This window comes from Delphinapterus leucas, chromosome 19 (genome assembly GCF_059928025.1).
Source record: "Delphinapterus leucas isolate spDelLeu-1000000601 "Yukka" chromosome 19, BTC_Dleu_Yukka2, whole genome shotgun sequence".
Taxonomy (NCBI): Eukaryota; Metazoa; Chordata; class Mammalia; order Artiodactyla; family Monodontidae; genus Delphinapterus; species Delphinapterus leucas.
In genome coordinates this window covers 68,555,648-68,569,382 of record NC_143147.1, presented here as the reverse complement: position 1 = coordinate 68,569,382, position 13,735 = coordinate 68,555,648, and the positions used below count along the sequence as shown (strand labels likewise).

Sequence of the window (13,735 nt, the reverse complement as noted above, 5' to 3'; positions counted from 1 at the left end):
CCTTATGCACAATATCGCCCCGTCCATCCCATTGTTCCCTCAGATGTCGACTGTTTGAAGAGATGGGACTGGTTGTCTTATCGAACGTCTAGAGAATGGTTTGGTAAAGTCTTTTCTTGTGGGGTCATTTAATTTGGTCTTGCATTAGCTTTTTTTCCCCTGTAATGTGGAAATTAGGTCTGACTAGATCCAGGTTAAACGTTTTCGGTAAGAATCCTTGGTGTTATGAATTCATATCGCATCCCATCAGGAGACACATGAAGTCAGGTTGCCCCTTCATCAGTGACATTCAATTTACTCACGTTCCTTGAGGGTAAGAAAATGGCTAGACTTCTCTGTTTCTCCATAGTGTCTGAAAAAGGGCTGGGCTTACCGTAAGGAGTAATAGATAGTCAGCTCTTGTGTCAGCAGTGGTGATGTTCTATAACGTCCCTGTGAACACTGAATCTGTGAGAGCCCAAACAAGAAGGTCACCTTGTCCAACCTCAGCTGGAAACGTGCAAATTTTCACAGGTCTGCGTATATCCGTGAACTATCCCTTCAGAGCCACGAGTGTTGATTTCTGGGGTTACAGATGCATTAAGTGAGTAGGTGAATATAAAATGTGGAATCTGCAAATAAAGGGGATCCGTTCAATATGTTGGATTAAATCCCTTCGAATCAGCTGTGTGACCTTGGGTTAGTCACATAACGCGTCTCTGGGCTTCATTTTCTTTACCTGTCCCACGACTGGCTGATCCTGGAGCTTTTCCCCAGCGCTGGAACCCCAGGAATTGAATCTCTCTTGGCTCGGCTTTCTGTGGTCAGGCCGACCCCCATCGCTCTCCTCTCCGCGCAGGTTTGTGGACTTCCACGCGGCTGCGTCCACCTGCTCGCCCTCCCGGGCCGCCCTGCTCACCGGCCGGCTTGGCCTCCGCAATGGAGTCCCTCACAACTTTGCGGTCACCTCTGTGGGGGGCCTTCCACTCAACGAGACCACCTTGGCCGAAGTGCTGCAGCGGGCTGGCTACGTCACCGGGTTGATTGGTAACGTGGCCTCCACCGCCCAGACCCCCGTCCCCCTGCAATTTCTGCGCTGGCTGCTTTGTGTCTGCAGAGCTACTGCCTCTCCTGCTCGTGTCCGCTTTTCTGCTCATTTCTTGCTGTAAAAGTTGGGAATGCTTTCAGCTCTAAGCAACTGAAACGACCTGCCAGGGGACTAAACTATGTATGGAACTAGTTTCCCCTGGTGCCCCCTACAGAGGCCAAGACAACCCAGCATCCCGACGGCATCCTCAGGCTGCCTGTGCTTAGGGTCCTGGCTCTCCAAGAGCTGGGTCCGGCGGGGTTCCCTCCTCCCTCCACCACGTGAAGTGGCAACGAGGGTCCCTGTGGGGCTGTCCTCGGGGCCCCGGGCTCCCCGTTAACCTGCAGGAAGCTGGCATTTCTGGTGTGTCGGCCTGGCTCCTCCTCTGGGTCAAGGAGCCTGACATAACTTTGCAGAAGATCAGACCCTGCAGTGTGGCCTTCATTGTCCTGGGAGGACGAGACCATTAAGGTCCCAACCGGCTCTCCTTTTCACCCCTTTCTCTCCATACTCGGAGGTACGAACTATTCTGAGGCTCTCACTGTGGGCTGAGCATCCTCACCCGCCCTGTCCCTGCATCCGTGTAAGACTCCCAGCCCGGGGGGCGGGAGGGCTTTGGTCCCTGGGCTCTCTGACCCTAACGCTTCATGCGGCATCAGGGGCACTGGATTCTTCTCGAGCTGGGTTCGACCTCGCTTGCCCCTCCTTCTTCAGGCCTTTAACTCCCAAGCAGGCAACTGACTACAAGTCGACTGTTCACCTCTCGTGACACCTCTTGCTTTTCTGGGAGAGGGTACTGAAGCGTAGCTCCTTGTTGAGATCGCGCACTTCCTAGCAGCGCGCTTACAGGGCAAATGAGAAGCCTGCTGAGGGGACACCGAGTCCACTGACACCACTCATTGTTTGCTCCTCATCTTGCTCTGTGTTAACGTGTTTGTCCCCAGCTGCACGTGTTGTCACTCGGCCCTACTTTTCTCCCCCTCCTATTATTTTCTATGTCCTGGTGATATCATTTTACACGCGTATTATAATTTTAGAAGCAATTTTAAAAGTGTACTATAATTTTATATTTCCACGTCATGCTGAATCTAAGCATTCCACTTAGCTTAATCCAATTCCCTCAACTTTTTATGACATTGGGTTTCAAACCTACAGACCAGTTGCAGGAAGGGACTCCTAGACCCCCATATACCCTTCACCTCGATTCACCGTTGCTCGTTTCGGCCACAGGCGCGTGTCTTGAAAAGATGGTTTGGAAGTATTGTACTGAGGCCACGTGAGATAACTTACTGAGTCAGACTCCTGTGGTTGCCTGTTTCTTTCCGTCCTTGGCGTCGTTTCACGCTGCCGCCGTACTGGTCTTTGCCCCGCGTTTTTGATTCTTCCCCTTGCCTCGTGGGTGACTTCCCTGTGGGATCTTTACCCGGAGAGCAGAGAATGAGCAGGTCAGAGGGTCCCAGCCTCGCCTCGTGCCCCGCAGTGAACGCGTTTACAGCGCCAGGAGCAGCCCTGCGGCAGAGCTTCCTCGTTGCGGGCCTGGCTCGGGCGGCGCAGGGAGGCGGCGCCCCGCTCAGCTTCTGCAGAGCACCGTGATGAAAGCAGGCGGGAGCGGCATCTCTGGGACTGTCTGGGCCGTGCACTTGCTCCTTGGGTCCTTTGCAGGGCCCCAGGCAGGAGGGCCGAGCGGAAGGTGTGGTGAGCCCTGGCGGGGGCGTTGCCGTGGGCGCTGCACCCTCTTTGGGGGGGGCAGGAGCTCAGCCTGCTAACTTCTCTGGGCTCCCGGTAATGGCTCGCCTTCCCCCCCTCTACCCCCCGCAAGCTTTCCTGCCTGGGTCATGAGTCATCCTTGCTTGCTTTCTATCTCCCTGGGGACTCCCTCTCGGCCCCAGAGAACGAGGCTTGGCTGTCACACAGCACGTGAGCCTCTCTTTGCTTGTGCTCAGGAAAGGGCAAAGCTGGTGGAGACCTGAGTGTGTGATCAGCTCCACCAAGGGGCTGGGAGCCCCCATGGGGATTCCTCTCAAAGTCTCTCTCTCTCTCTCGTTTTCCTCCAGGCAAGTGGCATCTTGGACACCATGGCTCTTATCACCCCAACTTCCGTGGTAAGAATTCTTTGGAGGATTGGTTACCTGGGAAACAGAAAATAAAGGTCTCTGTGTAAAAGGACTCTATAAATGTTTAAGCCATCCTGCCCCTGAGGGACCTCTCTCCTGAGTCAGGGCACCTTCGTTCACAGGCTCACTTGGGTGGGTTTGAGGTGCCAGGGTTGCCTCTGTTGGCACTCCCTCTTGCCCGGCACCTTTCCCGGCCCCCCTCTTCGGTGCCTGTCTACCCTTCGGGCTCCCCCGTCGTGAGGCCATCAGTGTTCTCCTTGACCCAGCCCTTCACGTGTCTGGGAACACTTGGCCCCCGTGAGGCCCCGCGTGGCAAGAAGTAAAAATCGTTTGATGGGTTCACTGAAGCAGGGGCTCGGCGGGGAGTAGGGAATTCTGTGGGAAACTTCACACGGAAGCTTGTGCTGGAGAAGAGATGGGATATGGGAGGGTCTCAGAAAAAAGTCAACACAGGGTTTTCAGGTCTCACTTTGACCCTCACATCCTCCCTCCAATACCCCTCCACCCTCTCAAGTCCCATCCTGCCAGCCCTCTGCGTCCAGCTGAAATGCCAACTCTTCTGAGAAGCATTTTGAGATTCCTGTCTCAACCACATCCCACCCCCAGCATCCAGGGGTAACTTCATCCTCTGATCCCTCTTGTGGGCTTAGAGCTAAATCTCTACTTCTTATCCTCCCCCTCTTGAGGGCAGAGTATATTCTTTTATCCCCCAGAGTGTCACGCAGGTAGTAGATTTTCACCAGATATTCCCCAGCGGTGTCCATCATCGCACTGGGAACAGGAGGTGTTCAAGACATTCTCCCCACTTCCTTCCACGCAGGGTTAATGCTAATCACAAGATGTTTTGCAAATCTAGTCTTACAGCCAGAACCCAGCAAAGTGTTTTCCTTGCACACTACAAAGGGCTATTAATCAAATCCTCTTTTAATTACATACGCCATAACACTGCAGAATTAAATCATGGAAAATTAAATTTCTGTCCTGGGTGTAAGAATGCAGGCTCACAGCCTAACCCGTTCCTTCTCTTCCAGGGTTTGATTACTACTTTGGAATCCCGTACAGCCATGACATGGGCTGCACTGATACCCCCGGCTACAACCACCCCCCTTGCCCGGCATGTCCACGGGGCGGTAGACCGTCAAGGTAATCCTAGCCAAGGCATCGGCTCTGGGCTCCAGGGCCAGGTGAAGTCCTGGGGGTGTGGTCCATCAGAAGGAAATGAGAGAGGCCCACGGGGAACAGTTACAATAGCAAAAAGGGATCAAGTACCGGGGACTTCTCTGGCGGCGCAGTGGTTAAGAATCCGCCTGCCAATGCAGGGGACACGGGTTCGAGCCCTGGTCCGGGAAGATCCCACATGCCGCGGAGCAACTAAGCCCATGGGCCACAACTACTGAAACCCCTGTGCTCTAGGGCCCTCGTGTCGCATCTACTGAGCCCGCATGCCCCAACTACTGAAGCCTGCGCACCTAGAGCCCGTGCTCCACAACAAGAGAAGCCACCGCAATGAGAAGCCCACGCACCACAGCAAAGACTAGCCCCCGCTCGCCGCAACTAGAGAAAGCCCGTGCGCAGCAACGAAGACCCAAATGCAGCCAAAAAAAAAAAGATCGAGTACCTTTAGTGCAAAAAATTTAAGTGCGTTATTTGCATGGAGTGCAAGAACACTTTTCATGAAGATGAGGTGAACAACATTTTTTTAATTGGCATTTTCCAGGTTCCTTGGACTGTTTAGCTCAGCTGGGGAGAGGCTGGTGCGACCCAGGGTCTCACGCAGGTGGCCTCCCTCCTCTGCCTGCTGGCTTTGCTCCTGGACCACTCACCTGGCCCTGACACTGGACATAAGGAGGGAGCTAGACTGAGAAAAAGTCCACCGGGCTCCCTATAAGCCCTACCCCCGCCCTGAAATAAGCCAGCGTTTCGACATTGGAATGCCGCGCAGGCACTCAGCAGGATGTTTTAAAAACGTATTCAGTGAAATGGGAAAATGCTCACAATAGAATAGTAAGTGAAAAGAGCAGGAAACAAATCATCAACACTGTGACCTGAACTACCTCTGTATTTATGCCTCTAATAGCCCTAAAGGAAATACGCCAAAATGGTAACCATGGTTCATTCACTCTGGTTGTGGCATTGAGGAGTTTTCAGTTTTTTCCTCTCTCGTATTTTCCAAATATTCTGTAATGAGCATGCAGTACGTTTATTATCAGAAAAAGGTAATAAACCTTATTCAGGTAATAAAGCAGCCCAGACCAGGTGCTCTGCTGTTCAGACGGTGTACTGGGATTGTTTATAACGTTGCAGGTGTCTGAGCCGCCCGGGGAAAGCGTGTCTCAGGGGGCTTATTAATAATAGTATCATAATGGCCATTTGTTGAGAAATTGTTACATCCTAAGCGCTCTGCATGCTTATCCGTGACCCACCGGACCTCTGAGTGAGGCAAGCGTTTCTCCTGACTGTCCTGGGAAGGAAGCTTACCTGGTGGCCCAGGTCACAGTGGAGTCATGAGAGGGAAGGATGGAGAGTCCCGTCTGGGTCTCTGAGTCTAGAGCCCAGGTCCCGTCTCTCCTGACTACTCAGAGGGTGGTCGCTGGGCCAGCAGCACAGGCATCATCTGGACGCTTGCTAGAAATGCAGGTGTTCAGACCCCTCCCAGAGGTCTGCCTTTTCACGAGATGCCCAGGAGATGCAAGAGCCTGTTGGCAGTGGGAGGAGTGAAGTCACCACGTGAGAACCTGCCACTGCTCTCTCATCACCGCCGGGCCCCTGGGGCTCACACCTGTGGCACCCCTGCCATCTCGTGCGATGACCACAGCCTGGTCCCTTTTCCGTCTGTGTTAAATCAAATAGAAGAAAAGTGTTGGCTGAAGGAGGAAAAGGGGGAGAAGGTTAGGGATGATAGAGCAGCCACAAGATCATCCAAAGCTGGAAGATTGGACACGAATGATGAGGTTAGCGTTGTGACACCCGGGACAGCGCTCTTTTTCTCTTTTTAAAACATTGTGGTCCTTGGTGATTACCTCAGTCTGACCTTGTCTCTGAAGCCTCCAGCACAAGTCTGTGTGCACATAGATGTGTGACGGGGGGTCTCCTTTCTTCCCAAATTCTTCCTTGCAGCAGGAGGACAGTTTCCCTACCCAAGAGGCCCCCCGTGACCACCCTTTTCTCTCCATTGTCCTCAGCTCCTCTTCCAGTTCTCTGTGTCCCCCAGGACAGAGGGCTTGAGTTTTTATTGCATTCCTAGTGTGCCAAGCAGTGTGAATGCTAACCGTTCCTTATCCCTGTAAGGGGCCCGGGCAACCCCGCACTTCCCATAAGGAAAGTCAAGCTCTGAGAGCTTAGGTAACTCACCCGAGATCACAGCCGGAGTCAGGGTTCAGCTGCTCTGCTGGGTCATTCGTATGTCAGATTCATTTCCATCTGTAAGACCAAGGGCTGAGTTTGTTTTTTTCCAGGAGATACAATAGGTTTGACCCCCCACTTTTTCCAATTGCTAAAGCTTCCCCAAATTCTCCAAACATGGTTTGAAATTCCAAAGTTGTTCCTAGCCATCTGTCCTCTTGTCAGACGTCTTGTCACACAAAGTCCTGATTGTTGACTTGGGAAAATACCAAGCGTTGTACCCCATGGACGGAAGTCATGACTTAAGGGGACCGGTGGAAAAAACCAGGGCTACTGATTGCCTCTGGGACTCTGCTGTGTAATGTACTTTGTTTAACCTCAGTTTCTCTGCCAGCAAAATGGGTATAATCATATCCGTAGCTCAAAAAAGTCGTGAGCTTTACAGAATGGCCAGGCTTGTCCAAGGAGCATACACGTCTATTCAAAGGGCACAGAAGAAGGTGTTATATTGGTCTTGCACTTGGAGGAAATGGCAGACTGGAAAAATCACTTGAGGCCAGGCTATTAAGTGTTCTGTATTTATGGGCATCACTGCATCAAAGCGTTTTGTTTGACTCCGTGACTACTTAGGTCGTGGGAATGAACGCTCCACCGTCTGTGATTTCCACCCAGGAACCCTGAGAAGGACTGTCACTCTGACGTGGCCCTTCCTCTCTATGAGAACCTCAGCATCGTGGAGCAGCCCGTGAACTTGAGCGGCCTCACACAGAAGTATGCCGAGAAGGCCACCCAGTTCATCCAGCGGGCGAGGTGAGCCCCCCGCCCCCGTGTCCCCTGGCCCCAGCACGGCTCAGACCGCAGCGGAGCTCCATTGCTTGACAAAGATGCGCGCGTGCATGTCTCCTGGAAATAAAGCTAGAAAACTGTCTGTCCTGGGGTCTCCAGGCCTGGGTTACAAGTGCCTCGGGTACATTCCCAGGGTCCCTGCTCAGACCACACTCTCCCGTCATTGTCAGGTGTCCTCTCCTGCTAGCGTATCACCTCCCTGAGGGCAGGGTCCATCCACTGTCTTCTGGGCATTCAAGGTGTTTGTCGAGTTCATTAGTTGACAGGCTATGTTCGTTTCTTATTGCTGCTGTTACAAACTGACCACCAACTTATTGGCTAAAACAATAGCAATTTATTCTCCTACAGATCTGGAGGCTGGACGTCTGAAATGCGTCTTATGGGGCGAAAATCAAGGTTATCAGGAGGGCTGTTTCCTTCTCGAGGCTCCAGGGAGGATTGTTTCTTGCCTCTTCCAGCTTCTGGTGGCTGTTGGAATTCCTTGGCTATGGCTACATCATTCCTTTTTTTTTTTTTTTTGGCGGCACCACTGGGCTTGCGGGATCTTAGTTCCCTGACCAGGGATGGAACGCAGACTCTGGGCAGTGGAAGCATGGAGTCCCAACCACTGGACCGCCAGGGAACTCCTGGCCACATCGTTTGAATCTCCACTTCTGTGGTTCACTTGCCTTGTCCTCTTCTGTAGTCACATCTCCCCCTGCCTCCTTCTTATAAGGACATTTGTGATTACGTTTAGGGTCTACTGGGAACGATCCAAGATAATCCCCCATCTCAAGATCCTCAACTTAATTGCATCTACAACGTCCGCTTTGGGGACACTCAGAGATTCCAGGGATTAGACCCTGAGTATCCTTGGGGGCCAGTATTCAGTATAACACACAGGGGTCCAGCATCTACAGGGTCCAGGTAACCTGAAGCGGGAAGCAGGCTGACTGTGAGGCAGTAGGGAGTGGTGGGGCCTGCGGTGAATTTCGAGCACCTGTCCCATCTAAGGCCGCCTGCTGCTGCTTTGTGGGAACGGGGGCCTGGCTTGTCAGGCCTTTCCATTTCTCAAGAAAGACAGGCCACCTGGCCCTTGGTGGATCTCCTGATCTCTAACTGTTAGCAACCACTAATTGAAAATAACAAAAAGCAGAAACCCCAGAGCCATACCACAGTGGGTCTCTAGCAAGCTGTCTCTGTGTGAGAGCTGCTTGCTTCCAGCCTCTGTCAGATCAGAGATCAGCACAGGGAGTAGATTGTGCGAGACCACAGTCAGCTACTACTACTGACCTTGGGGTGCATGTACGTAGGTAGCGGGGTGCAAGCTCAGACACACACATGTGCACACACACGGTCACCCCACCCACTGCCTCTCTCATGTGCACTGGTGCACCTTTCTCCTAAGATTGCAAACTCTCTCTCTCTCTCTCTCTCTCTTATTTTTAGGCCGTGCCATGCGGCATGCGGGGATCTTAGTTCCCCAACCAGGGATTGAACCCGTGTGTTGGGAGCGTGGAGTCTTAACCACTGGACTGCCAGGGAAGTCCCAAGACTGCAAACTCTTCAAGGGCCGGGGAACAATTTCCAACAGGTCCTTTGGTATTTTCCACAGCCTTTGCCTAAGTGGGCAGGAAAACGTGTACGGCACACCTGTCTGCTTGCACAGAATTAAAAATAGACTCCACCTTGGGATAGCTGATCTCATCATTTCCCTGAATGTGCAAGAACTCCCCCAGCCCCTCGCTCCGCCATGCTGGACTTTTCTAGACAGACGGGCAGCTGGGAGGGTGGAGGTATAGCCATGTAGCAGATCCATTTCTGCTTGATCACATGGCCTGCTAAAGGCCCACACCCTGAGAGCAGCCCCTTAGGGCTTAGGGACTGCATCTGACCAGTTTCTCAGGGCTTTCTGAGAAACACTGTTGGGTTGGTTTGTTCATTTTTGTTTTTTCAGATGGTTGATATGAAAAGCACAAAGCCCCTTCTCCCACCTGGGGGTTTGAGCACGTATATGCTCCCTGGATGGCTTCGGGCCCCGGTGCCCTACGACAGGTGGACGGTCTGTGGCTGGTGAGGAAGGTCTACCCCTGCTTTTGCAATGAGAGCACAGTGTTCTCAGGGGACGGTAGCGGGTGGCAGCCGGCTGGGCACTGATTAACTCTGAAGAGGACATGGTGCTGTTCATCTACCACTTAATTAACCAGTTGAAAGACTAACAAATCAGTGAACAAACTCTTTATCATAGTTAAGAGGGGAAGAGTTTGCTAATTTATTAATTAGTTATTAAGTGAAAAGTCACATGAATCCTGTTGGCTTTTTGCTTGACAGAAAATAATCCTCAGGCATGCTGATTTCTTTAGGATTGGACTTGCCAATTCATCCATGATTTTTGAAGTGTCAGCAGAAAAGCCCCCAGATCTGTGCTGTTTTCTCCGTCATGAGCCCTTACGCCACCTTGACTTGTTTGTCAAAACTACCGGGGGCCCCTGGAGTGTGGTTTCCTGCCCTGCTCGGCAAGAGGGTCTTCTTTGAACGTTTTTCCTTGGGGCTTCACTTGATTTTAGACCCCTAACCTAGCAGTGATGCTGAAGGCTAATTCCTAAAAAAAAATTTCTTTTAATTGAAGTAGAGTTGATTTACAATGTTGTCTTAATTTCTGCTGTACAGCAAAGTGACTCAGTTATACATATATCTACATTCTTTTTCATGTTCTTTTCCATTATGGCTTATCCCAGGATATTGAATATAGTTCCCTGTGCTCTACAGTAGGACCTTGCTGTTTCTCCATCCTGTATATACTAGTTTGCATCTGCTAATCCCAAACTCCCCCTCCATCCCTCCCCCACCTCCCCTCCCCCTTGGCAACCACAAGTCTGTTCTCTATGTCTGTGAGTCTGTTTCTGTTTCATAGACAGGTTCACTTGTGCCATATTTTAGATTCCATATACAAGTGGTATCATGTGTTATTTGTCTTTCTCCTGAAAGCTAGTTCCTGATTCGAGTTTTTTAAACAGCAGGCAAAGCTCCGAATTGGCAAAAAAAAAAAAAGAAAAAGAAAGGAGGTAGCGGATGGCCTGGGCATCTGGGCTTCTAGGTCATGGAGCTGGCTGGTCCTCTGCTCCCTACAGGGTCTAGGACGGCGCATTGAACCTGAGTTGGGAATACAGGGCTTGATGGGCTGAGCGTATTGGGGTAGGTGTGAGGATGTTTGAAATCAGAGTGTATGGTCCATATTCCAGGGAATTGCGCACTTAGAACTAGGTCCTAGAGAGGCACAGAGGACAAAGAAGCCCCAGCCTTCCTGAGCTGGAGCCTGGGACCCACATCAAGGGCTTGATTCCTTCTTCTCCTTGACTCAACCCCTCCGCCTGCATCGTTCTCCCCCTGCTGGTCTAAGCCTCCTTCCCCTTCTCATCTCCGTCCTCACCCGTCTCCCACCTAAAGCGCACCACCTGCCACCCACATCAGGGCTCCGGGTTCAGCCTGAAGATCATTCTGTCCTCCTGACCCCTCCTCTCTTCTTTCTCCTGTTTGGGTGTTCTGATGAATAACGGGTGAGGACATGAGTGATTGCACGCACCGCTGGGCAGTGGGACGGCCGTCCTCCTCCTGCAGCCTCTCCCTCTGCTGTTCTGTCTGCCTTGAAGGGCGACCATGCACTGTCTCCCTGGAGCCCCCCCCCCCGTCCTTCGGGCCGCACTGTCTCAGAGATGTCTCCCCTCTCCCCCTCCCCCCCGCCCAGCTTGGGTCCCCTGTTATGCTCTTCCACAGCACCCTGTATTTCTCCTCCATCATCCCTACTACTATATATTTGTAATAATGATCTGATTCATTTCTTTTTTCTTTTTTTGCGGTACGCGGGCCTCTCACTGCTGTGGCCTCTCCCGTTGCGGAGCACAGGCGCCGGACGCGCAGGCTCAGCGGCTATGGCTCACGGGCCCAGCCGCTCTGCGGCACGTGGGATCTTCCCGGACCGGGGCACGAACCCGTGTCCCCTGCATCGGCAGGCGGACTCCCAACCACTGTGCCACCAGGGAAGCCCTGATTCATTTCTTAGTTGCATCTTTCCCTCTGCTGTTTCCAATTGGATGTGAAGCTCCAAGAAGGTGGAAGTCCTGCTTCTGTGTTTGTAGCTGTCTCTGCAGTGCCTGGGGCTTGGTTAGCCCTTAATAAGTATTCATTGAATGAGTGAATAAAGAGTGAGTTGCTTGATCTGGCCCCAAACGTGTGCCAGTGTTGTGCTGGGAATACACACGCGGATTAGATCTGTTTCGGCTTTCGAGCGTCTCCCAGGCTAGTGGGGAAACAGATAGTGTTCAAAAGCTGGCTTTCGCATAGGGTGCATTGTCAATACTGATCAGGTCTCTAAGGGAGGGGCAAAAGGGGCCAGGGAAGAGGAAGCCACCTATGAGTTGGGAGCAGAGAGGGATCTTGATGGCTTTGGAGTGGGATCTTAATGGATTAATGGATTAAGTGTTTGCAGGCAAGGTACCAGGCAGGGTCCTGCCGGGAGAGGAGTGAACAGGCGCAGGAGGACGTGAGGTGGCCCCGGCGTCGGAAGGACGGCAAGGCTGGGAAGGCCGCGGATGCCGGGCTAGGCCTTTGCACTGCCCGCAGGCTCATGGAGCCCCGGTGGGCTTCTGAACTGACAACTGTCAGGTCCAGTCTGGATTCCAGAAGGTTCTCTGTAACGCTGAGGCCCAGAGGGTGACTGTGAGATTTGGGACGGGGCGGGGGCGAGTGGCTATTGCAGCTATGCCTCCTGGACCGGTCAGCCCCGGGGGCCGCTGCAGGGGCAGCCGAGGGAGCCCGGCTCGAGGGCAGCCCTGCCGCCACCTTCAGGCCTGGCTCTCCTGCCAGGAGCCCACTGGGGACATTTCCTGAGAGATGGGCATCCCTCACTTGCCATTTTCTATTTCAGATCAGGAGATTTTCTCCAGACTTGGCTTCCCCATGTCTCAATCTTTGTGCATCTCCACACCACGCCCCACCCTCCCTCTGCTGGAATGTCCCCTCCAGCGTCTTAATTCCTTTGATATCTTAACCCCTTTTGTTAAATCTGAACATGTTCTTCTAGCCTGTGCTGGTGAATAAACACACACACACACACACACACACACACATGCATGTATCTATATTTAAATAAAGATGAAATCATACTGCCTTATAACTGGCCTTTTTTTTTTTTTTAGGGTTCGCGGGCCTCTCACTGCTGTGGCCTCTCCCGTTGCGGAGCACAGGCTCCGGACGTGCAGGCTCAGCGGCCATGGCTCACGGGCCCAGCCGCTCTGCAGCACGTGGGATCTTCCCGGACCGGGGCACGAACCCGGCAGGCGGACTCTCAACCACTGTGCCACCAGGGAAGCCTTTTTTTTTTTAAAGCACCAAGTCTCCTCCACTTTTTTTTTTTTTTTTTTTTTTCTGGCTGGGCCGCGTGGCTTGTGGGATCTCAGTTCCCCAACCAGGGATTGAACCCGGGCCACGGAAGTGAAAGCCCAGAACCCTAACCACCAGGCCACCAGAGAACTGCCCATCCTCCACTCTGTATTTGCCATTCAGCACAGGGGTGGTTCAGGGGATAGATGCCCCCAGGGAGCTAGTTTGTGCGGTTCCTGCAACATGCCATCTTTACGAGTTCTAGCATGGTGTCAGGATGCAGGGAGAGAGGTGCTCCCCTGGGTACCATGGATGCTTACTACTGCAGGCTCGTATTATTCATACTTACTAATAAAAGGGTACCACTTATGAAAACCTTACTATGGCATTAAATACTCACAGCTTTATCAGGGAGGCATAGCTGTCCCCATTGTGGACACGACAGAGGTTAAGTGAATTGCCCAGGGTCACACGACCATGAAATAAAATTCCAGGGATTCGGATGCGGGTCTCCAATGCCCATCTTCCCTCATCTTCACAGCCCAGGGTGCTAACAGGATTTTGATAATGGGTGGGAGTTTGCAAGATAATGATGGGGGTGGGATGAGGGTGGGTGATGGGACCACGCCCCCAGCCCATAGGTAGCTATGAGCTGATAAATGTTTAACAACCAGCACTCAGAGAAAGAGCTCTGATTTGCCCATTTCTGTGGTGTAAATAAGAAAAAAAGCTCTGATTTGCCCATTTCTGTGGCGTAAATACTCTCACTGTGGCTGAATTCAAGATACCAATGAGATGTCGCTGACCGTAGGGTTGGAGAGATGCGCAGCGTAGCACCTCATCATACGGTGTTCCCACCGCACAGATTCAGCGGCCGCGAAACGAAGTGCAGGGCACAGGTACTAGTAAACTGTGGTAGAATAATTAGGATGTGATAAATCGTGCAAGTTTCTTACCTTTGGTTTTTTTTTTCAGTTGATTTACAATGTTGTGTTAGTTTCTGTTGTAC

At 52.2% G+C, this 13,735-nt stretch overlaps 1 protein-coding gene across 3 annotated transcripts in view; it reads left to right on the top strand.

Annotated features, from left to right (window-relative positions):
* ARSG (arylsulfatase G) overlaps positions 1 to 13,735 on the top strand; it is a 123,371-nt gene that overhangs the window by 72,693 nt on the left and 36,943 nt on the right. For all 3 annotated transcript variants that reach the window (XM_089901725.1, XM_089901726.1, XM_089901724.1), the window contains exons 3-6: positions 839 to 1,026; positions 3,121 to 3,168; positions 4,212 to 4,323; positions 7,195 to 7,332. In XM_089901725.1, the coding sequence (XP_089757851.1) occupies positions 839 to 1,026; positions 3,121 to 3,168; positions 4,212 to 4,323; positions 7,195 to 7,332 (486 nt within the window). The remainder of the gene's footprint in view (positions 1 to 838; positions 1,027 to 3,120; positions 3,169 to 4,211; positions 4,324 to 7,194; positions 7,333 to 13,735) is intronic.